Here is a 22,415-nt window from a genome sequence, read left to right as displayed (position 1 = left end):
CTGCTCCCTATTTAAGCTTGGGAGTGTCACATAACATCCATGCCTTAAGAAAGTCAGTTTAGGGCACGCCTGGAGGAATACAGGGAAAGCCTTCATCTGAAGTCCGGGCTTTGGGAGAGGAGAGTGGAAAGGACAGACTGGCAAAAAAGTCACAAAGAATCTCTGACTCAGCAACTGTTGAATATGGGAGCGGTAGTCTGGAGAAAAAATGCCTTCCTCGCCTCCACTTTCCTGAATCTTAGATAAAAGGTCGCCTTATAAGAGGCATTTTCCCGTTCCTTTAAGGCCTTCCCTTTATTCTCTCATTTACCTTGTCTATCCGCAGCAGATTTTCTGCTGTCTTCCCTATTGCAGGGAGAGCTTGAGCACAGTGCGGATTGTCTCTGCCTACTTGGCACTCTAGCCCTTGGTACAGCATCTGGCACATAGTAGGTGCTTAAGAAAGGTTTATCAGTTGAGGGGAAGGAGACAGACAGGAACTATGGCTGCAGGGAGGCGACACTGTGGGAGATGTCGGGGTGTTTGTGTGAGGGGGTCGGCAGTCAGATTTCGGGGGAGGGGGGGAAAGTGGCCAATGAGCAAGTGGAGGTGCCCAAATCCGGGACGGGGGAGGGGCAATACCCAGGGGTTTAAAGACTAAACAAACAAACCTCGGATTCCCCTATTAAAGAATTCCGTTTCCTCCCCTGGCCCACCCTGTCTTTTCCCTCAGCATTTAACATTTTTTTTTCTCCAGGAATTAAAATGTGTGGGTTAATTCTAAATCACAGATGCTCGACGGCTCCCCGCCGCGCCAAAGCTCTGGAGGTTCGCTCTGGGTACTGCGGCTTCCAAGCTAGCTCCATAGACGCTTCCGAAAAGGATTATGGGAAACGCCTGTCATCCTCAGGAACGCGCTTGCGCCGACGTGCCCGCAGCAAGGGGTGGGGAATGATGCGCGTGCGCATGGGGTGGCGAGCCTGCGCCTGCGCGGGCGAGGGACACGGCCCTTGGCGGAGGAGCGAGTCTCAATTGCCGGAGCCTTTGGGGTAGGAGAAGCGGTACGACGGGGTGGGAAGATTGCGTGGTAGAAGTCGCTGTCACCCCTTGACCTCGTGACGTGGGCCACCGGACCCCTTCCTACCCCCTTCTAGGCAGGCGGGCAGTGCTTTTTTTCCCGTTCTCTTTATCCTAGTGGCCTGGCTCTGCACACATCTTCCTGCGGACCCCCCGGCGCGCCCGGGCACGTCCCTGTGCAGCCAGACCCGGCGTGGGTTTGGGGAGTGTGGGCGTTGGAGAATAGGGGAGGGGTCAAGGGGTTAAGTTAGTTCTCTGAAGCGCCGCGTTCGCAAAGTGGAACCCGCCACGACCCCGGAATACGGCCTGTCAGCCGCTCCGATCCGTGGGCAAGGGCGCTGTCACTGGCGGCCGCGGGGCCCTGGTGGGAGGCTGCTGAGGGGCAGGTCGGCGCTCTCCGGCGCCTGCTCCCAGGCAGCTGGGGGCTCACTGGCGTACTGGGGACCCGGCTGCCACTACCCCGGGCTTACTCTGTGCATAATGCTCTGTAAGGTAGAAGCTGGATCGCCTCTTGTCCCGCCCCTTCCTTTCTACTCTGTCATGTCCGTCACTGATCACCAATGTGACAGGTGGGCTCCTGTGCCTCACTGATCACAGAGATGTTCCTGCACGGGGGTGTGGGGGAGGGGAAGACCTTACTGTACACTCGTGATGCCTGAGGAGTGGGATGTGACACGTGCAAAGAACACCGGGCCGACTTCAACAGTGTCCAAAGCCCTGTGTGTTAAAGAGAAGGGAGGGAGAGCAGGAAAGTGTTCCTTAAGGGGTAGAATATCAACAAGTTTAATGGAATACAGAGCCATGGAAAATTCATATTGAAAGTCTTTTCCCTTTCTTGTCCTTCCCTCCTTTCCCTCCCTCCCTCCTTCCTTCCTCTCCTCCTTCCTTCCTTCCTTCCTTCCTTCCTTCCTTCCTTCCTTCCTTCCTTCCTTCCTTCCTTCCTTCCTTCCTTCCTTCTCTCTCTCCTTCCCTCCTTCCTTCCTTCCTTCCTTCCCTCTCTCCCTCCTTCCTTCTCTCTCTCCTTCCTTCCTTCCTTCCTTCCTTCCTTCCTTCCTTCCTTCCTTCCTTCCTCTCCTCCTTCCTTCCTTCCTTCCTTCCTTCCTTCCTTCCCTCCTTCCTTCCTTCCTTCCTTCCTTCCTTCCTTCCTTCCCTCCTTCCTTCCTTCCTCTTCTCCTTCCTTCCTTCCTTCCTTCCTTCCTTCCTTCCTTCCTTCCTTCCTTCCTTCCTTCCTTCCTTCCTTCCCTCCTTCCTTCCTTCCTTCCTTCCTTCCTCTCCTCCTTCCCTCCTTCCTTCCTTCCTTCCTTTCCTCCTTCTCTCCCTCCTTCCTTCCTTCCTTTCCTCCTTCTCTCCCTCCTTCCTTCCTTCCCTCCCTCCTTTCTTCCTTCCCTCCCTCCCTCCTTCCTTCCCTCCCTCCCTCCTTCTTTCCCTCCCTCCCTCCTTCCTTCCCTCCCTCCCTCCTTCCCTCCCTCCCTCCTTCTTCCCTCTCTCCCTCCCTCTTTCCTTCCCTCCCTCCTTCCTTCCTTCCTTCCTTCCTTCCTTCCTTCCTTCCTTCCTTCCTTCCTTCCTTCCTTCCTTCCTTCCTTCCTTCCTTCCTTCCTTCTTTCCTTCCTTCCTTCCCTCTTTCCTTCCTTCCCTCTTTCCTTCCTTCCTTCCCTCTTTCCTTCCTTCCCTCTTTCCTTCCTCCCTCCCTCCTTCCTTCCCTCCCTCCCTCCTTCTTTCCTTCCTCCCTCCCTCCCTCCCTCTAGGTATCCTCAGACCTAGAGTTAAGGAAGGTTCCCTAATAACCAGAATTAAATTGTATGTCTCTTCACTGTTCTTCAAATACATTAGGAGCTACCTGGATCTGGGCCTTGGCTTTTGGGAAGAGATAGCACTTGCTAGAAAATACAATGTTTCTGTTTCTGTGTGTGTGTGTGTGTGTGTGTGTGTGTGTGTGTGTGTGTGTGTGTGTGTGTGTTTTGTATCAGATTTAAGCTTCATAAGAGAGAGTCTATGCAATGGCAGAGTGCTTCGTATAGCAGTATAAGAAATGCTGATTGAATTTAATTTCTAATCTTCAGTATACTCATAATTTGATACTTCAAACAGTCAAGTAAAGACTTGAGTGCATTCTTTTTAAAAAAAAATTATTTATTTTTAATACACAGTGCTTTATGAATCATGTTGGGAGAGAAATATCAGAACAAAAGGGAAAAACTGTGGGAGAGATTTAAAAAAAAAAGCCAGAAAAAAAGAAGTGAATATAGCATTGATTTACATTCAGTCTCCTTGGTCCTTTTTCTAAATGCAGAGGGCATTTTCTGTCCAAAATCTATTGGAATTGCTTTGGCTCACTGAACCACTGAGAACTAAGTCTTTCATAGCTGATCATCGCACATGCTGATAGTATATTCAGTCATACACATAAATATTTCTCCTTTTCTTAAAAAAAAATGTGTCAGCCACTCAGTCAATGAACATATTTATTTATATGTACCTAGGCACTGTGCTTAGTGCTGGAAATGCAAAGAAATTCAAAAGACTGTTCTTGAGCTCACAATCTAATGGGGAAACAATATGCAAACAATTATATAGAAACAAGCTACATACAGGTTAGATAGGAAATAATCAACAGAGAGAAGACATTGGAATGAAGAGGGATTGGGACAGGCATCCTGGACAAGGTAAGATTTTAGCTGGTACTTACAGGAAGTCAGAAGCTAGGAGATAGAAATGAGAGGAGATTAGTTTTGGGCTATAATTAATTAAAATACTTGGAGCTGAGAGAAGAAATGTCTTGTTTATGAAACAATAAGGAAACTGTCAGTGTAAAGAAGTGTGTGTGTGTGTGTCTATTTTTGGAGGGGATGTGTGTGGAGAAGAGCAATGAATTATAAAGTGTAAGAAAACAAAAAGGATATATATATGTATGTATATATACATATATATTATAGCTTTTTATTGACAAAACATTATGCATGAGTAATTTTTTTAACATTAACCCTTGCAAAAACTTCTGTCCCAATTTTTCCCCTCCTTCCCTTCAACCCCTCCCCTAGATGGCACATAATCCCATACATGTAAAATATGAAAATATATATTAAATACAATATATATATGTATACATTTTACAGTTCTCTTGTTACACAAGAAAAATCGGATTTAGAAAGAAGGTAAAAATAATCTGGGAAGAAAAACAAAAATGCAAGCAAACAACAACAGAAAGAGTGCAAATGCTATGTTGTGGTCCACACTCATTTCCCAGTGTTCTTTCGCTGGGTGTAGCTGCTTCTATTCATCACTGATCAATTGGAACTGAATTGGATCCTCTCATTGTTGAAGATATCCACTTCCATCAGAATCCATCCTCATACAGTATTGTTGTTGAAGTGTATAGTGATCTCCTGGTTCTGCTCATTTTACTCAGCATCAGTTCATGTAAGTCTTTCCAGGCCTTTCTGAAATCATCCTGCTGGTCATTTCTTACAGAGCAATAACATTCCATAACATTCATATACCATAATTTACTAAACCATTCTCCAATTGATGGGCATTTATTCAATTTCCAGGTTCTAGCCACTACAAAAACGGCTGCCACAAACATTTTTGCACATATAGATCCAAAAAGGGTATATATTTGAGAGCAGGAGGGGCAATAAGTTATGAAAGGCTTTGAACATCAACAGGGAATTAATTTTATATTTAATTATGGAGGTGATAAAGAGTCCCTGGAGTGTAATGCAATGACATGGTTGGACTTGGTCATTAGGAAAGTTGATTTGGCAGCTAAATAGAATATGGATTGTAGTAGGGACAAACTTGTGGCAGGTTAGCCAGCCAACAGGTTATTATAATAGTGTGGGTGTAGTATAAGGAAGCCTACATCAGGGTGGTGACAGTATCAGAGAAAAGAGGTTTTATTCTAGAGATGTTGCAAAAATGAAATTGACAGGCTTTGGAAATGGATTTACTATGGGGCTGAGGATAGTAACAATGGAAAATGAGACTTGGGTTGGGAGCCTGAGGGACTGAGAGGATGATGGAGTCCTCATGATAATAGGAAAGTTTAGAAAGAAGAAAGATTTAGATGAATTCAGATTTGGATGCATTTGAGTTTGATATCTACAAGACATCCAATTCAAGATGTCTAACAAGTGCTTGGAGATATGAGTCTGGAGGTCAAGAGAGAAATTAGGGCAGGATAAGTAGATTTGAAAATCATCAGCATAAAAAAAAAAGAAAAAGAAAATCATCAGCATAGATGATTAAATCCATGGGAGTTGATAAGATAATTAAATGAAGTACATAAGGAGAAGAGAAGATGGCCCTGACAGAGCCCTGTGAGACACCCATAATTAATAAGTTCTCCTGGATCCTGAGGATCCAGCAATAGAGACTGAGAAGGAATGGTTTGATTATTAGGAAAGGAACCAGGAGGGCTCAGTGTCCTGAAAACCTAGAAAGAGACTAACAAGGAGAGCCTGTGTCAGAGGCAACATAGAAGTCAAGAAGAATAAAGATTGAGAAAAGGGTTGTCTAGTAAGACGTGTGTTTTAAGTTAGCACTTAAATTCAGTGTGTTTGAGCCAAGTTTTGTTGCTATGGGAAGGTATTGATGCTGAAGAAATTTGCTAACTTGATTCAGTTAACTCAGTTAAACAAACATTAACTTAATATGTGCCCTTATATTGTTTTGGTTTCTGGACTACAAAGATAAAAATAACCCAGTTTTCCTTTGAGTTTTGTTTTAACATTTATTTATTAATAAGGCAACTAGATCAGTTTAGTGACTCTAGGTGTGTATTTCCAAATTGCTTTCCAGAATGATAAAGGAGTTTTACAGATTCACTAACAGGATGTTAATATGCTGCCTTTTCACATCTCCTCCAACATTTTCCATTTTTGTCATCTTTGCCAATCTGATGTATGTGAAATAGAATTTTTGAATTATTTTAATTTACATTTTTGTTATGATTAGTGATTTGTATAGTGATTTCTTATAATTAATGATTTTTCATTTGATGGTTTGCCTTTCTTCTTTTGACAAATGCCCATTTTGACTTTGACTAGCAGGAATGACTCTTGTTCAGGTATATTCCTATTTATTTCCTTGATTTTGTGTATTAGATCTTTATCATCAAATATTTTCCTCCACCTATTTCCCTTCCATATTTAACTGCATTGATTTTGTTTCTACAAAATTTTTTTTCATTTTTATATAATCATAATTGTTTTGTCTACTGTAATCCTCTGTATTCCCTTTTTGGTCAATAATTCTTCCCTTGTCCATAGTTATAAAAGATATCTTCTTTTCTGCCTTTCTACTTTATTTTATATCAAGGTCTTACAATCTATTTGGAGCTTATTGTGGTATATGGTATGAAATGTTAATCCAAACCAGATTTTTGCCAGCCTGTTTTCCAGTTATAGTTGTTAGTGCTAATTGTAACATTCCATTGGCAGTACCTGTGTTTGGAAACATATTGCTTTTATGAAGACTCTGCCTCCCCATCAAGCTCCAGTCCTTGTTTGAAAAGAATGGCATAAAGTGACAAAACTTCACAGTTTCTTTGTTTTGTTTCCTACAGATGCTGAAGTAGACTCTCTTTATTTTATTAGCCAGCTTTTTTCACTACCATGGAGTAGATCATCACATGAATTCCAAGTAGGTACATACTCTGCTTTAGAAGTTCATGTTGAAAAACAAGAAATTCTTCCAGCTGTGAATTTTTACAGAGGGATACCTAAAAGATTGTATTTAACTAAAGAGACAAGACTGAAGAGAAATTTTTTAAACTACTGTGGAATACAAAGAAATATATTTTGCTCTCATTAAAACATAGATATACATACTGTGAAAGTGTCCTAGTGGGATAAGCAGAGGCAGAAAAACAGAGACAAATCCCAGTTTTAAATAGATTTATACTTACAATTTTGCTCAAATTTTCCTTTATGCATGGATATACTGCTTCTCCTCTGGATATTAATCTGAATGTGTTAAAGAAAAAAAACAGTTGATGGATGAGTCGGATGATGATTTTAATGAACTATGCTCCAAACTTCTGCGAAGAGTGAGGAAGAAAGGGGCCAAAGAAGGCATAGGAGAAACAAGGACTCAGAAGGAGGCTAGTAACATTCAAACAAAAAGCAAATTGAAAAGGACAAAACTTTCAACTAAGATCAAAGTCAGTCATGACTCCACAGAAAAGAAAGCGGAACTGGGCAAGAGAGGTCTGGCACCAGGGAATGAAGGAAAATGTGAAGATCCTTCCCATGAAAGTAGAGTGGCTTCCACTTCAAAAAGAGAGGAAGATGTGCTTGCAACTGTTCAAAAAGAGTCTGTGCCACAATCAAGTCAACCAAAAAACTGGACAGGTAGCCAAATTAAATTCCTGTTTTCTTTTTCTCTTTGATTTTAACATTTCAATTTTTTCCACTTACATATAAAAACAATCTTAATATTTGATTTTTCATCATCATTCCTTCAGAATTATCTTGGATCTTTGTATTACTGATAAAAGCTGCATCATGTTATATAATATTGTTATTGCTGTGTACAATATGCTTTGGTTCTGCTTCCTTCTGTTTTCAACAGTCCTTGTCTTTCCATGTTTTTCTGAAAGTATCCTGCTCATTATTTCTTTTTTTTTTTTTTTTTTTTGGTAATTTAAAAAAATTTTATTTTGAACTTAAAAAACAAAAAGACAAAAAAGAAAACATTTCCATGTACACAGTACAACATAAAAAGAGTATTCAATATAAAACTGAATTTCCATTTCACATGGTTTACTTTTTTTGAAAAAACATATGTACTGCACATTATTTTCAAAACTACCCTGCTTTTCTCTACTTCTTTCAAAGATTTTTTTGTTCTTTGTTGTATACTTTTTATTTTTTTCCTCTTTCTCCCTCTCTCATAACTCTGCCCTAGAGAAGGCTACCATTAAACACAAATATGTCTCTGTGTATATACATATAAATATGTGTATGTGCACAAGTCCATACTGTGCATACTTCTGTTTATCAAGTGAATAACATTTTCCTTCATAAGTCTTTTGTAGTTGATTTAAGTATTTATAAATCAAAATAATTTAGTCATTTATAATTGTTCTTAGAACAATATTGCTGTTGCTCTATACAACATTCTCTTGGTTCTGATTATTTCACTCTTCATTATTTCTAAATTTCTAAAATTAACCAGCTTATCATTTCTCATAGGACAGGCTTGTGATATCATAAGCATATATCACAACTTGTTTAGCTATTCTCCAGTTGATTGGCATCCTCTCAATTTCCAGTTCTTTGCCATCACAAAGAGAGCTGCTGTTCTTTTCCTTTTTCCCTGAACTTCTTGAGAAATAGACCCAATGGTGATAATTCTGGATCAAAGGATATACAAAGTTTTATAGTTCTTTGGGCATAATTCCATTTCAAAATGGTTAAATTAATTCACAGATCCACTAATAATGAGTTAATACTCCATTTTTTTTCATATCTCCTCTACCATTTGTCATTTTCCCTTTCTATCATTTTAATTTATCTCATAGGTATAAGACACTTATCTTGAAGTTGTTTTAATTTGCATTTTTCTAATAATGATTTAGAGAATTTTTAAATATAACTACATATAGTTTTGATTTCTTCATCAAAAAACTGCATATCCATATCCTTTGACCATTTATCATTTGGGGAGTGACTCATATTCTTGTAGATTTGACAGAGTTCTTCATATAATTGAGAAATAAAACCTTTATTTGAGAAATTGTCTATAAACATTTTCTCCCAATTTTCTGTTTTCCTTCTAATCTTGGCTACATTGGTTTTATTTGTACAAAATCTTTTCAGTTTAATGCAATTGATCAATTTTTTACCTTACAATGTTTATCTATTTCTTGTCTATTCATAAATTGTTCTCCTATCCATAAGTTTGATAAGTAACATTTTCCATGATATTCTAATTTTCTTATATCTTTACCTATATCTAGATCATGTATCCATTTTGACCTTATCATGGTAAATGGTGTAAATATTGTTCTATGCCCAATTTTTGCCAGACTGGTTTCTAGTTTTCTCAACAATTTTTTATCAAATAATGAATTCTTATCTCAAAAGCTTAGCACTTTACATTTTTCAAACACAAATTGGCTATAATCATTTGCTATTGTGTATTGTATATCTGTCTGTTCCATTTATCTACCTTTCCTAGCCATATATCTTTGATAATTATTGTTTTATTGAATAGCTTAAAATCTGGTACTTCATTTTTACTTTTTTTTTCATTAATTGCTCATTATTATACCATAATAGTATCATCACAGTCATAAAACACAGTTTAGCCATTCTCCAGTTGATGGACATCCCTTCAGTTTTTAATTCTTTGCCACCACAAAAAGAACTGCTATATTTTGTACATATAGATTCTTTTCCTTTTTTTTTTTTTTTTTTTCATTTTTTTGGCATAACTAATAATAGTATTGCTGGGTCAAAGCATGTGCAGTTTTATAACCCTTTGGGCATAGTTCTTAATTGTTAAATGTTAGATCAGTTCACAACTCCACCAATAATGCATTAGTGTTCCATTTTTCTATGTCCCCTCCATTTATCATCTTCCTTTTCTTTCATATTAGCCAATCTGATAGGTGTGAGGTAGTACTTTAGGAAACTCCTGTTTTTTATATTGAATTCAAAGTACTATAACTTTAATTACTACTGCTAATAATGTTGCTTCATATAAATTTTACCTTTGAGAATCTTTTTGTTCTAGACTTTCTGCTGCTGTCATAATATTACATTCAAAAATATCACGTCTATTTGGAAGTTATATATTTATGAAGATAAGCTATTTTTTTGACATAATGTCTCTAATTTATTTTCAAATAGTGTAGTAGAACAATATATTTAGGCTAGAGGAAGTGTTTCTACCATGTCAAATGAATGTTTCCAGGGGATCCTGTTTTTTTAGAAATCCCTAAGCATCCTCCTTATTCTTGATTTTGACTTTATTTATCTTCCCATTTTGTAATTTTTCTCTTATCATATGTAACTAGGAAATTAGAGTTGTAGCATTCTTAGAATAGAGCACAAGGAGTAAAGGCCTCTAATCTTTATTCGTCTTAGATAAGTGTCTGGGTTTGTTTTTGTTTTTGTTTTTTTTAAACTGCTGTTGCTTTTTAAACTTCTCATATATTAATGCCATGAAGTTTAGATAGTGTCATGATATATTTTGCCATCTATGGAGGAAAGGAACTCTAGAAATGAAAAGGCTTAGTTAGCATCAGTACAGTCTTTGAGAAAATCTTCAAATCCTTTGACAATAAAAATCCTATTCAGACTTAAGAATCAGAGAATATGTCAGTGAAGCCCATATTTAAAAGACTCCTTCATCTTATATTTTAGAATAGGATTGTATCACTTTGCATAAGGTGAATGGGTTTTAGATATTTTTTCCTTTGTCAGTAGGTGTTCCAGAGGACTCTTCTCAATCAGCATCACACTCTTTGAGTGCTCTGTTACCAAGTGTCTCCAAACCTCGGGCAGCAGAGCTGGTGTTGCAAAAAATGCAACAGTTCAAGAGAGCAGATCCAGAGAGATTAAAACATGCTCCTGAAGGTTGTTCAGTAGAGAGTATATTTAAAGAAAATGTCCCAAAATCCATTCAGGAAGAGGATACACTGAATAATGGTAAGGTATCTTTTGGAAAGAGTCAAGAGGTTACAACTAGGAAATAGAAAGTAGGATTCCTAGCATCATTTCTCAAGTTCTTTGAGAGAGTCTTCATTCTTCTTTACATTCTAGGCAGTGTGAATCCATCTCTGTTAACAGAACTTTTACAAAGGGGAAATACAAAGAGAAATTGCTTCATTGATATACATCAAACACATCATGCAGAAGATGTCCTTGGCTACTAGACATCAATCATATTTTGTATTTAAATAAGGGAAGGGCTTCAGCATTTGGCCAAGTAGAGTCAAAATTTTACTCTTTGTGACTGAGATGTAAATATTTTATAATATTAGAGTTTGAGATTCAAGGAAAAAAATGTAGATTTGGAGAAAAGTTGTTTCCTGCTATCAAATCAGCAACCCAGTAAATATGGTATCTGAAGGATTATCTTTCAGCCAAAATAGGGAGAATAAAAGGCAAGTGCTTTAGTTGTCATTCTTTTGCCCTCACTAAATTCTTGGCAGGTCTTAGAAAATTGGAACCTTAGTATTCAATAGCCAAGTTTCCTAGTCATTTGGTTTGGTGTATATAGATTCTTTTCCACTTAAAGATACTCACTGGCCTGTTCTTTAACAACATTTCAAGTGAGAGGGAGCCATTTAACATTTTTTTCTTCAGGTTTTGTTTTTTTTTTTTAGTTATATCAAATTTATCTTTAGCTTGCTTACACATCCCTCCTCCTTAATAATCATAGCAATCTTTGTTAGTGTATCCATCATTTTGGCATCTTTACTACCATACTTTTGTACTTAGAGTAGGGTAGTATGTTTCTTCTTTTGGTTGGGACCAAGATTGAGCCATTTATTATTTTGTGAAGTATCTTATCTAGCTCATAAGAAATTTAGTCAGTGAACTTAATGTTGGATTCTAATGTTTTTCAGTGAGTATTTTGGCCAATGAAGAAAATTTTTAAATTTTTTTTTTCCTCCAGGAAAATCTTTTAGAAATGAAAGGTTGGACTAAATTATTTCTAAGGTCCTTGCTGCTTTATTATGCCATGATTTTAGAACATAAATTTCCAGAAAGAAATTTTCCCTTTAAGAAGATTTGTGTTTTTCCCCCCCTAGGAAACATTCCAGGGCTTTCTCTGACTGAGAGTGATGCAGCTCTGGCTTTGGCTTTGCAGCAGGAATTTGGTCAGGAGACCCCCCAGAATTCAGAGAGTCTGGAACAGGAGGGTTTGTTTTTCTGCCAGATTTGTCAGAAAGATCTCTCAGCCATGAATGCCACTCGAAGAGAACAACATGTTAACAGGTTAGTCCAGCTTACATTGTTGCATCTCTAGGTTACCATCTAGTTTAATGGTCACATCAGTGTTGTTTAGAATCAAAATGAGTTTTTTGCTATGAAGTTAATCTTAGATGTTTTATAACAATAATAATTGTACTTTTTTTGCTGAAAAGAACATTTGTTAATGGAAACATCAATGACTGAAACTCTGCTTTCCCTTCCCCAACCTTTTCCTCGAATACTTGGTGTGTGCTCCTTAATCCAAAAGTACTTCTTGTACAGAGACTACAACTGGGCACATACTTTCTATGCTGTTTGTTGTGAAATGTTTTCATGACTGATTGACACATGGCATATGTAAATCTTTGGCATAATGTACCATTTTATAAAGGAATTTTTTATTTGGGACTTTCTTCTGTAGATGCTTAGATGAGTCAGAGAAGTCATTGGAATCTGCCTCTATTGCACCTAAGATCCCAGAATGCCCAATCTGCGGCAAGCCATTCACTACTTTAAAAAGCAGAAATAGTCATTTGAAACAGTGTGCAGTCAAGATGGAAGTGTCGCCTCAGCAACTGGTCCAGGCTGTCAGAATGCAGACATTTCAGTCCAATGAGTGCTTTCCATCAGCCTCAAGGTGAGTCAGAGGAATAGTGAAGAAGTTCAGTAATGCAATGATGTTGTCCTTTGTTTTGTTACAACTGGAAGTATGGTTTGTTATTTTATAGGCTTTTCACATTTTTTGAGAAACCAACCAAATACCCTCTCCCTTCCCCCTTCCCCCATTAAAGTATTAAGTTGATACATAATTCCTACTGAAGAGTAAAGGAATTGAGGAGAAGAGAAGTTTTGTTCATAATAAGCAAATAGCATATTATAGATTTTCTTCCTCTTGAGGGTTTTGATATTAGAATAATCATTTATCTGGAATGGTTTAGTGGTGGCCCTTTGTAAAGGTATGATAGGCATTCTAATGAGAATCTCTCTAATCATATAGTTGTCTGTAAATTACAAATAATTCATGGGATTCTGCAGCTTTATCTGTTAAAATAAAAAGTTTACCATCAACAGAAACAACCATTCTTTCACATCTATCTATTAATACTAGGCAAATTATCAAAATCACAGAGCAACCAGATGTGTCAATAGCTCCAACGCTCTTCAGTTTTAAATAGAATTTTGGAACCGTTTAGAAAGATATTTGCATGAGTTAAATGCTTTATTGCTAGCATAGTATAGTTTGATTACAGTTAGGAAAATAAGTCTGTTTTCTGGAGTGGGGGCCATTAAACCTGAGGTCAGGATAAACTTTTCTCTCCATTGTACCCTGTTCATCAATAAGTCTCAGTGGTTAATATAGCTAAATCTTCCCAGAATTATTTTTATTTGAGAATTTTTTCCTGTGAAAGGCCAAACAAAAATCAGGGAGAAATTGGTTGTAGGGGATAAGGAACCAAAGGCACTTGACCTTTTAGGTCTACCAATATACATAGTGGTAATGATCAGAATGATGTCTCTGGCCCATGCCAACACCAATAAAGAATGATTTTTTTGAAAGCAGCTTTGAATGGGCTTACCTCTATTGCTCATTTTAGTTTTTATCTAAGTCATCCTTTTGTTTAATAGGCGAATACCTATTTTTTTCCCCATTTTTTAAAATACAAAAATAATAAAAAGCAAGTGTGTGTGTGTGTGTGTGTGTGTGTGTGTGTGTGTGTGTGTGTGTGTGTGTGTATGTAATGCTTCATTATCAGTAAAAAAAAAATTCATTTTCATGTCTTTGAAAAAATATTATACTTTTTGCTGTATATTCCAGTAAGAGTACAGTTATTTGTTGTTATTACTCAATCATTTTAGTCATGTCTGATTCTTTGTGACCCCTTTTAGAGTTCTCTTGGCAAAGATGCTAGAGTGGTTTGCCATTTCCTTCTCTAGTTTATTTTATAAATGAGGAAACCAAAGCAAACTGGGTTAAGTGACTTGCCCAGGGTCACACAACTAGAAAGTGTGTCCAAGGCCAGATTTGAACTCAGGAGGATGAATTTTCCTGATTTCAGGCTTGACACCTTATCCTCTATGCCATTTAGCTCGTAATTATACTCTGGAGGAGAACTCTACAGCTATCGATTTGCAATTTTATATATAGGTTATAGTTTCTTAGCCTATTTGCTTCCTTCTGCATCTCTTAACAGGGTAAGTTTTGAATAGGACACCCAAAATAAGTAGGCAGAGAGTTTCTAGGTCACCTTTGAAGTTTCTTATTGGCTTAGGGTTGAGGAGAGGATAAGTTTTGTTCATAATAAACAAATAGCATATTATAAATTTTCTTCCTCTTGAGGGTTTTGATATTAGAATAATCATTTATCTGGAATGGTTTTTAGTTGGATTGGATTTAGGGTACATAGAACTTCCCCAGGATCTTTCAAGGTGATCCAGGGGATTTTGAAAGTCACCCCAAACTCCAGAGGTATAGACCAGAGACCCTCTCACCACCCCCCCCAATCTAGAGAGCTCAAAAACATTCACATCAGCTACAAAGAATGCTTAATGACTAACTCATTGTAGTGAAAGTGGTTTTGGGATTCGACACCCCAAAAATAATTCTAAATTCTAAACCTCTTCAGTCAGAAAATCCCATCAATTATGCTCCTTTAAACCAAATTATCAAAGAAAAGCTGTTAAGTATTGACTCAGTTGTGTCAGTTGGTAATGTTACTAAGTTTAGGTATAGGGAATACTAGCTTGAAAGCTTTAAATCCAGTTATTTAAAATAATTTTTTTATTTCATATTTTATTTTGAACCTAAACAACAAAAAAAGAGTTTTTATATGTATCACAACACTTAAGGAAGATTCTGTTTTTAATATATGAATCTCCATTTCTATTTTATATCTTTTATTTCATATTTTCAGAAGTTAAAAAAATACACTTCTACTTGTCACTTTTGAATCTGTCCTAATCATTTGAGCTTACATCTGAACTGTGCATTTTAAAAAATGTTTCAGTGATCCTCTTTTTTTGTAGGTATTACTACTGATACAGCCCCTCCCTATCATTAACAAAGAGAAAGAAATGAGAAAAAATAAAAATATGCCTTTGCACCTTGTGGTTATCACTTCTCCTTTTGTCTGTTTCAGTCAGATAATAATGCTCATACCCATTCCTCCATTCTTTCCTCTAAGTTTGCATATTGTTTTTATCTCCCATCATAAGGTAAATTGCCAAGTTCTGCTGTCTTGCTCTTCTTTCTGAAATAGTGCATTCCTTCTTTACCCTCCCATTCCCCCCCCCACACCCTCTTAAGAGGCTCAAAACAGAACCATTCCACCTCCTTAGTTTTCTAATATAACTTCTTCAATACCCTTTGAAGATATTAAAGTCTGAAGTTACTTGTGTCTTATTCAACTGTTAGGATATTAGTATTACATCATCATGCACCTTCATCCAGTTGTTCAATTAAATTTACCTTTCTTAGTTTCTCTGAACTTTTATGTTTGTATTTCAAAGTTCCAAAGTCTTCTTTTTCATTAAAGATCCATTTTCCCCCCCTCTAAGATTATACTTGATTTTACAAGATAAATTATTTCTTGACTTTGTTTTTCTCAGCAATATAATGATCCAAAATTACTCTGAAGGACTTATGATGAAAAATGTTATTTAAACTTAGGGAAAGAACTGATTTTGTCTGAATTGTTGTTTGGTTTTGAGGGGTTTTTTTTTTTTGTTTTTTTTTTTTTTTTTACTTTATTTTTCTTAAGGGTTTTTTTTTTGGGGGGAGAATCTAAGCTTTCTTTTGCAGAGTGAATTTATATGTTTTGCATAATTTTACACGTACCTTCTTGGGGAGAGGAAAGGAGAAAATCTAGAATTCAAAGTTTTAAAAACAAATATTAAAATTGTTTTATATGTAACTAGGAAAAATAAAATATATTTTTAGAATGGTAAATTATTTTTGGTTATAAGGCTACATCTTTTCCCTTTTGGAATTCACATATTCTAAAATTTCCTCTGGTTCTCAGAAACTGCCAAGTCATATGTGATCTTGACTTGGTCCATAATACTTGTACTCCTTTCTGGATAGAACTCTAAATTTTGTTTTGTAGAGGTTTTGTCTAGAGTTTTGTGGATTATAAATTTTAACTATCATATTCTTGATCTTTTCTTTTTTTTTTTTTTTTTTTTTTTTTTTTTTGAGGCTGGGGTTAAGTCACACAGCTAGGAAGTGTTAAGTGTCTGAGATCGGATTTGAAATCAGGTCCTCCGGAATTCAAGGCTGGTGCTCTATCCACTGTGCCACCTAGCTGCCCCAATTCTTTTCCTTTTGATGATTCTTTCAGGAAGCAATATTTGTATTCTTTCTTCACTTTGCCTATATGATAGCAGAGTTATGATACCCAGTATTTTTTTTTTTTTTTAAATAATGGCTTTCAGGAAGTCTAATGATTTTTAAATTCTCTCCTTGACCTATTTTCCAAGTCATTTGTTTTTGATATCAGATATATTATATTTTCTTTATTTTTTTAATCTTTTAATTTTGTTCTAACATTTCTTTGTATGTGGAGTAATTGATGTCTGTTTGATCTCTTCTGGTTTTCAGGGAGTCCTTTTCTTAGGAAAGGACCACTTTCTCTTCTAACCTGTTTATCTCCTTTTAATTCTTTCTTCCAAAACTTTTAATTTCATTTTTTGATCTCTTGCTTCATTTCCTCCAAGTATTCATGTAGTTCTTGAGACAACCATTTTTTCTTTTGCATCTTACATCCACAATAGTGTTTTATACTATTATGTGTTTTGTTTTCTTTTTTAAATGAACACTCTAGTTTTAGTTCTCGAATTGGGGCTTTGTACTACAGCCAGACTTCAATCTCTGCTGTACTTGTAGAAGAATGATTGCCCTTTGTTTAGAGTTGCCCTTGGTCCCCTAGGTTCCTGTGCTTACCTATACTCCCTGAATTAAATCTTCCTGAATCTTTGAGATTCCAAGGCCTAGGTTTTCATAGCCTTTTATAGCATCTCAGGGCAGACTCTTACGAACCTATGAGTCCCTGAGCTTGAGGCTCCTCATTGTAAGTTGAGGAGAAGAAAAAGGGTGGGCACATTTACAACCTTGAAACTTTTTGACAATTCTGGACATGAGACTTTCTTGGGAGCCCTCAATTCTTGTTATATTTGGACATAGAGCCATATATTCTGTGTTTGTCTTATTGATTTGGTAGTTGATTTGCTGGGAGAGGAAAGCTCAGACTGAATTTTTGCAAAGTTCTAGAATAAAAGAAATTATCTTATATTTCTTTTTTTTTTTTTTCCCCCCTGAAGTTGGGGTTAAGTAACTTGCCCAGGGTCACACTACTTGGAAGTGTTAAGTGTCTGAGATCAGATTTGAACTCAGGTCCTCCTGAATTCAGGGCTGGTGCTCTATCCACTGTGCCACCTAGCTGCCTCCTTATATTTCTTGATTATTATTTGATCTGATGAAAAATTCTGGATTTTGGCAGGAAATCTGTAATACAGTTATTCAAAGTAATTTTCCTTGGGCCTGGGAAGGTATTAAGTACATCTGCATGCAGAAAGGAATTCTTTCTTACTTATCCATGAAGGAATTCTCCAAAGAAGCATCAGAATTTCCTGTGAAGCATGATTGATTGAATACAGAAAAAGCAAGAATTGAGCTGTTATGTGTATCTATAATTCTAAACTGAATTCTAGATATGATCACATCTCATTTGACATAAAATTACTATAAATTATCCTTAACTGTGTTTACTCAAAAGGTAGGTTGATATTCTCCCATTGACAAATGGTCAAAGACAATGAACAAATCAGTTTTCAAAGGAAAAAAATCCAAGCTATCAATATCTAGATGGAAAAAATTCTCTAAATCATTTATAATTAGAAAAATACACATTTAAATCAACTTTGAGAGTCCATCTCACACCCATCATATTGGCAAAGGTGACCAAGAAGGAAAATGACAAATGTTGGAAGGGAAAACAATCTCACCAATTAATAATTAATTAAATTTGTATTGGAGATCTGTGGATTGGTTCAGCTTGATACTTTTGATGCATTGATACCAGTAGATATCAAAGAAAGAGGAAAGAGATCCAAATTTGTAAAAATATTAATAGCACCTCTTTCTGAAAATTGATGGGCATATCCATCAATTAGGAAATGGTGAAACAAATTGTAGTTTTAAAATATAATGGAGTTATCATTATGCTGTTTTTTTTTTGTTGTTGTTGTTTTTTAACAACAACAACAACAACAAAAAGATGAAAGTGATGATTTCGAAGAAGCTTGGAAATACTTGGATAAAGTGATACACAATGAAGTGATCAAATCCAGGAAAACAATTAGATAATAACAACAACTTTGATAGATTTAACTCTAATCTTTATAATGACCAATTACTTTTCCAGAAGTCTAATGAGATAATGGACTCAAGATACAGAATAAGATATTTTTTAGACTTGATGAGGGTAGAAATTTGTTTTGCTTGATTATGCATACTTATTGGAAGATTTGCTTGTTTTTTTTTTTTTTTTTTTACCCCTCCAGGTTTATAGTGGGTAAAGGGAAAAGGAAAAGAATTGTTAATTGAAAAAAAGAAAATTCAAAAAAAAACCTGGGTTGAGACCAGTAACTCTAAATATAGAATATTCTGTACTAACATAAAATGTTTACTTAGTGTTAAGAAACATCCTTTTTTTTTCTTGAGATTTTAGAATCTTGGGCAAAGTGGGAGTATAAAAAAAAGTAATAGTATAGCAAAAACATGTTTTAAATGTTTAAAGAATTAAATAAAACAATTCAATTTTTGTTGTTGTTATTGTTGTCAAACGACAGTTATTATTTTGACATTTGATTTCTTTCTTTCCCCTAAAACAATAGGCTTTGCTGCCTTCTAAAATCTGGATTAAATTTTATAAAATAGTTATGAATTCTTCTTTTATGGCTCATTGTTTTTAGCAAGCCAACTGGTGAATCAAAGAGAAAAGCGTCAACCAATGAAAAGAAACCACAAAAAAGGCGGAAGATATCCAGGACAGAGGCTGTGTCAGAGGACCTGCTTGTTGCAATGGCAATGTCCCATTCTCTGATGGAGGAATCGAATGCTGTGACAAATGATAATCTTGGAAATGTGCTTCCAAACAACATAAAGCCAGGAGCAGGTATATGGGAGTGGTGCTACATTGGCACATAAGAGACTCTAGGTCCTTTTTCATTTCATTTATTCAGAATTTGTTGCTGTACAGGTTTCAGTGTCAGTAGATTCATTTCATTACTGATCCAAATTATTTTATGTTTATCTTTAGAGAAGAAAGGTCGCAAGAGAAAACTTGTTTCCCCACCTCCATTGTTAGTTCAAGATTCAAAGACTTACCTTCAACAGATACAGGATCGTGTTGCTATTCTTCTCACAGAGGAATTAGAGTTATCCAACACTCCAACACTTCCACTGAGCAAAATTTTGAAAGAAGAAATGGGCAAGGCACATTGGTGTCTGCTGCAATCTGAGGAGCAACAAGGCATTCTGTGGAAGGGCAGCTCCTTGACAGGAGGTTGGCCTCTGGAATCTTTTTATGCTAAAGGATTAGATCCTCCTATTTTACCTTGGAAACCTTCAAAGGTGAGATTTTACCCCATGACCACACCTTCTGGAGATGTTTGGGTAGAACTCACAGGTGCAGAGTTCTACAGGAGATTAGGACATTTCTTCTTCTCTGCCACTGACTGGAAGTTGGAATTAAACACTTTATTTTAGTAATTAGATTTTTTTTATTTATAAAGTACTTATTTTATAGGATAAGGACATATGAGATGAGTCTGACTCTTGTTCCTGTCCCAGTTACAGATAAAATGACTATATGTATAATTCCATTTAACATACGGATATAATGATCTAACCTTAATTGGTAGATGATAACAGGGAAAAAAAAAATACAAAAATTTCCAGGAACATAAATAGGATAGTAAATAAATTGACACTTGAGAGTTAAGACACTGAGACTCAAAAGATTTACTTAGATGGTTGCTGACCTGTTTATCTCACAGGTAATCAACTGGGTAACATTTTAAAAGGGTTCTGAAGTGCATAGGGTTTATAATATATTAATAATCTTATTTTTAAATGAAATCAGAATTACTTTGTAGTACCAAAAGAAGGAAGTATATGAAATTTCATTTCCCTCCTTCCTTAATCTTGATCTCTTCCAAGTAGCAGAATTTTCTAAATCAGTATCACTGCAAATATGTGGCCTAACTATATCTTCCTTTCAGGAATGTTCTTGGGTATAAGTTTGATAATCATTAGGAATAATCCTTTATGGAATGAGAAAGATGAACAGGAGTTCCCTGACGATCCTTTAAAAGCCAGAGCCCTATGACCCAGTGGTCATTTAAATTTGTTTGGGAACTTTGTTCTTTTCAGGTATTTTCCCTATAATTAAATCCCTATCTAAGGGCATTAGGACATATCAGTATTGTGGCTTACTTAACTCTAGGCCCCTGTTATACTAAATATAAAAAGCTTTGTGATTAAGATCTAATCACAGAAGGAAAGGAAGGTGAAAAACCAAAAAAGAAAAATCAAGTATAAGGACTAAAGCATTAGTCATCTTCTCTTTGCACCTATTAGCTTCTTAAAAGAGGTTAGAGTATAGTAAAAAGCTTCCTCAAGTTGGAATCTGAAGACTTTAGTCTTGGCCCTAGTTGTATAACTGGGGAAAAGTCATCTAACCTCTCTTGAGCTTCAGCTTCCTTATGCATAAAATAAGAATGCTTCTATCACATAGCTCACAGAATTGTTGCATTTTATAAATTTGGTAAATTGTAAAGTTCTATATAAATAAAAGCTGATGTTTAGATAGTTAGATAGAGATGGTAGGTTCAAAAGAAACTAAGTTCAGATTTTCCCTTGATATCTAATACCTATAGAGTCTCCTTTTTGTAAATTACCTCCCTACAACTCAGTTTTCTCAGCTATATAATAGGGATAATACTTATGGTACCGATCTTTTGTATCATGTTCCATATAGCTGCTCATCCAACATCAGTGGATATAATAATGTAATTGCATTGGGTTTTGGTTTATTTTAGAATTCAGAAAAGGGGCCTACGCTGCCATTAATGGCATTTAGCCAATCGAAACCAGATGTGCAAGAGCTGCCTGCTTGCAGTGATTCTACTTCTGAAGGCTTTAACTTAAAAACTCCAGAAGAACTTAATTCCAGGAGGCAGTCACTTTCCTGTAGCCAAAAAGACCATCAGACTCTGCAGGTCCTTTTAGATCTGGCAGGAGAAGGGCTGACTCTCACCCAGTGGAACAGCAGTGCTGAAACTCATTCCAGAAGTCCATCAGGTAAGATACTTGGAGTTAATTCATTTTCCACAGCTTTCCAGAGAAATGTACTGTTCATTTGACTTTGGCCTGTGGAGATGATTTCATTTATTGAGTTCTAAACTACTTTGATATTTCAGGTGTGTTACACTTACATAGAAGAGCAATTTAGTTTTTGTAGTTGCTTGAGTTTTAACCTCACAGTTAAATATGAAATGAACTATTGTGGCTATGCTTACAACCTGGAGGACAAAACAAAATAAAACATTTTACAAGGTTAAGTAATAATTTAGAATGGTTTTAGTGATTTTTCTAAAAGTATACTTGCTTGTTGGAGGGCAGGTTGGCAAAAATGGTTTATGAGATGTTCTTTTTTTTTTTTTTTTTTTTTTTGTAGTAAGAAAATTTCATCCATGCGGAAATGTGATATAGCAAAGAGAGCACTGATTTTTAGAATCAAATTTCAGCTCTGCTGTTGGCTAACCTTTTTTGGGCAAACCACAAAACCTCTAAGTGTCTTAGTTTCCCCTTCATTAAGATGGGAGAAATCATGTGTACATTGAAAACTTCATAAAATGTTTAGTTTTTTAAAAATGAATTTTTGTTGATATGTTTATTTTTGTGCCACCTAAATTTCCCCCTCTATCTTTTCTATTCCTTTCTCTCAGAAAGCCATCCCATATAATGTAATTTTTTTCATTTTTGTGATTTTAAAAATCAAGTGAATAAGTAGTCTGATGTTTATAAGCACCCAAGGCTTTCCTAGTCTTATTTCAGCTTAGGATGATTTCTCTGTGTGTTAGTATTTGATTTTGCTATTTTTTCTTGCTTAGAATGTGATTTTTCTTTTCATTTGCACTTTCATAAGGGAAAGATCTGGAGTCCTGTGATCTTTCATTGACTGGATTTGTCTTGTCATCCAAAGAGAAGAAATACCAGAGAAGAAGCAGTTCTGCAGTAAGGGTTTATTTTTCAAAGTGTTGTACTTCTTTTTTGCTATTTTTAATTTGTGAAATTATGAACTAGAAAATGACCAAATAATATATAAAGAAAACCAAAAAAAGAGCAATGTAAATGAAACTGTAAAT

At 36.1% G+C, this 22,415-nt stretch overlaps 1 protein-coding gene across 8 annotated transcripts in view; it reads left to right on the top strand.

Annotated features, from left to right (window-relative positions):
• Nucleotides 1-920: 920 nt before the first annotated feature.
• SLX4 (SLX4 structure-specific endonuclease subunit) overlaps nucleotides 921-22,415 on the top strand; it is a 43,791-nt gene continuing 22,296 nt past the window's right edge. The window contains exons 1-11 of one of the 8 annotated variants that reach the window (XM_074279982.1): nucleotides 968-1,040; nucleotides 4,170-4,473; nucleotides 6,623-6,699; nucleotides 7,038-7,409; nucleotides 10,491-10,715; nucleotides 11,825-12,011; nucleotides 12,409-12,624; nucleotides 18,957-19,159; nucleotides 19,304-19,617; nucleotides 21,087-21,348; nucleotides 22,196-22,284. In XM_074279982.1, the coding sequence (XP_074136083.1) occupies nucleotides 7,052-7,409; nucleotides 10,491-10,715; nucleotides 11,825-12,011; nucleotides 12,409-12,624; nucleotides 18,957-19,159; nucleotides 19,304-19,617; nucleotides 21,087-21,348; nucleotides 22,196-22,284 (1,854 nt within the window). In that variant the 5' untranslated portion in view covers nucleotides 968-1,040; nucleotides 4,170-4,473; nucleotides 6,623-6,699; nucleotides 7,038-7,051. Of the gene's footprint in view, nucleotides 1,041-4,169; nucleotides 4,474-6,622; nucleotides 7,410-10,490; nucleotides 10,716-11,824; nucleotides 12,012-12,408; nucleotides 12,625-18,956; nucleotides 19,160-19,303; nucleotides 19,618-21,086; nucleotides 21,349-22,195; nucleotides 22,285-22,415 lie in introns of all 8 variants that reach the window. The other 7 variants (XM_074279983.1, XM_074279979.1, XM_074279985.1 and 4 more) reach the window with 7 other exon arrangements.

The sequence above is a fragment of the Sminthopsis crassicaudata genome, chromosome 1 (genome assembly GCF_048593235.1).
Source record: "Sminthopsis crassicaudata isolate SCR6 chromosome 1, ASM4859323v1, whole genome shotgun sequence".
Lineage (NCBI taxonomy): Eukaryota > Metazoa > Chordata > Mammalia > Dasyuromorphia > Dasyuridae > Sminthopsis > Sminthopsis crassicaudata.
This window is presented reverse-complemented; position numbering and strand designations above follow the sequence as displayed.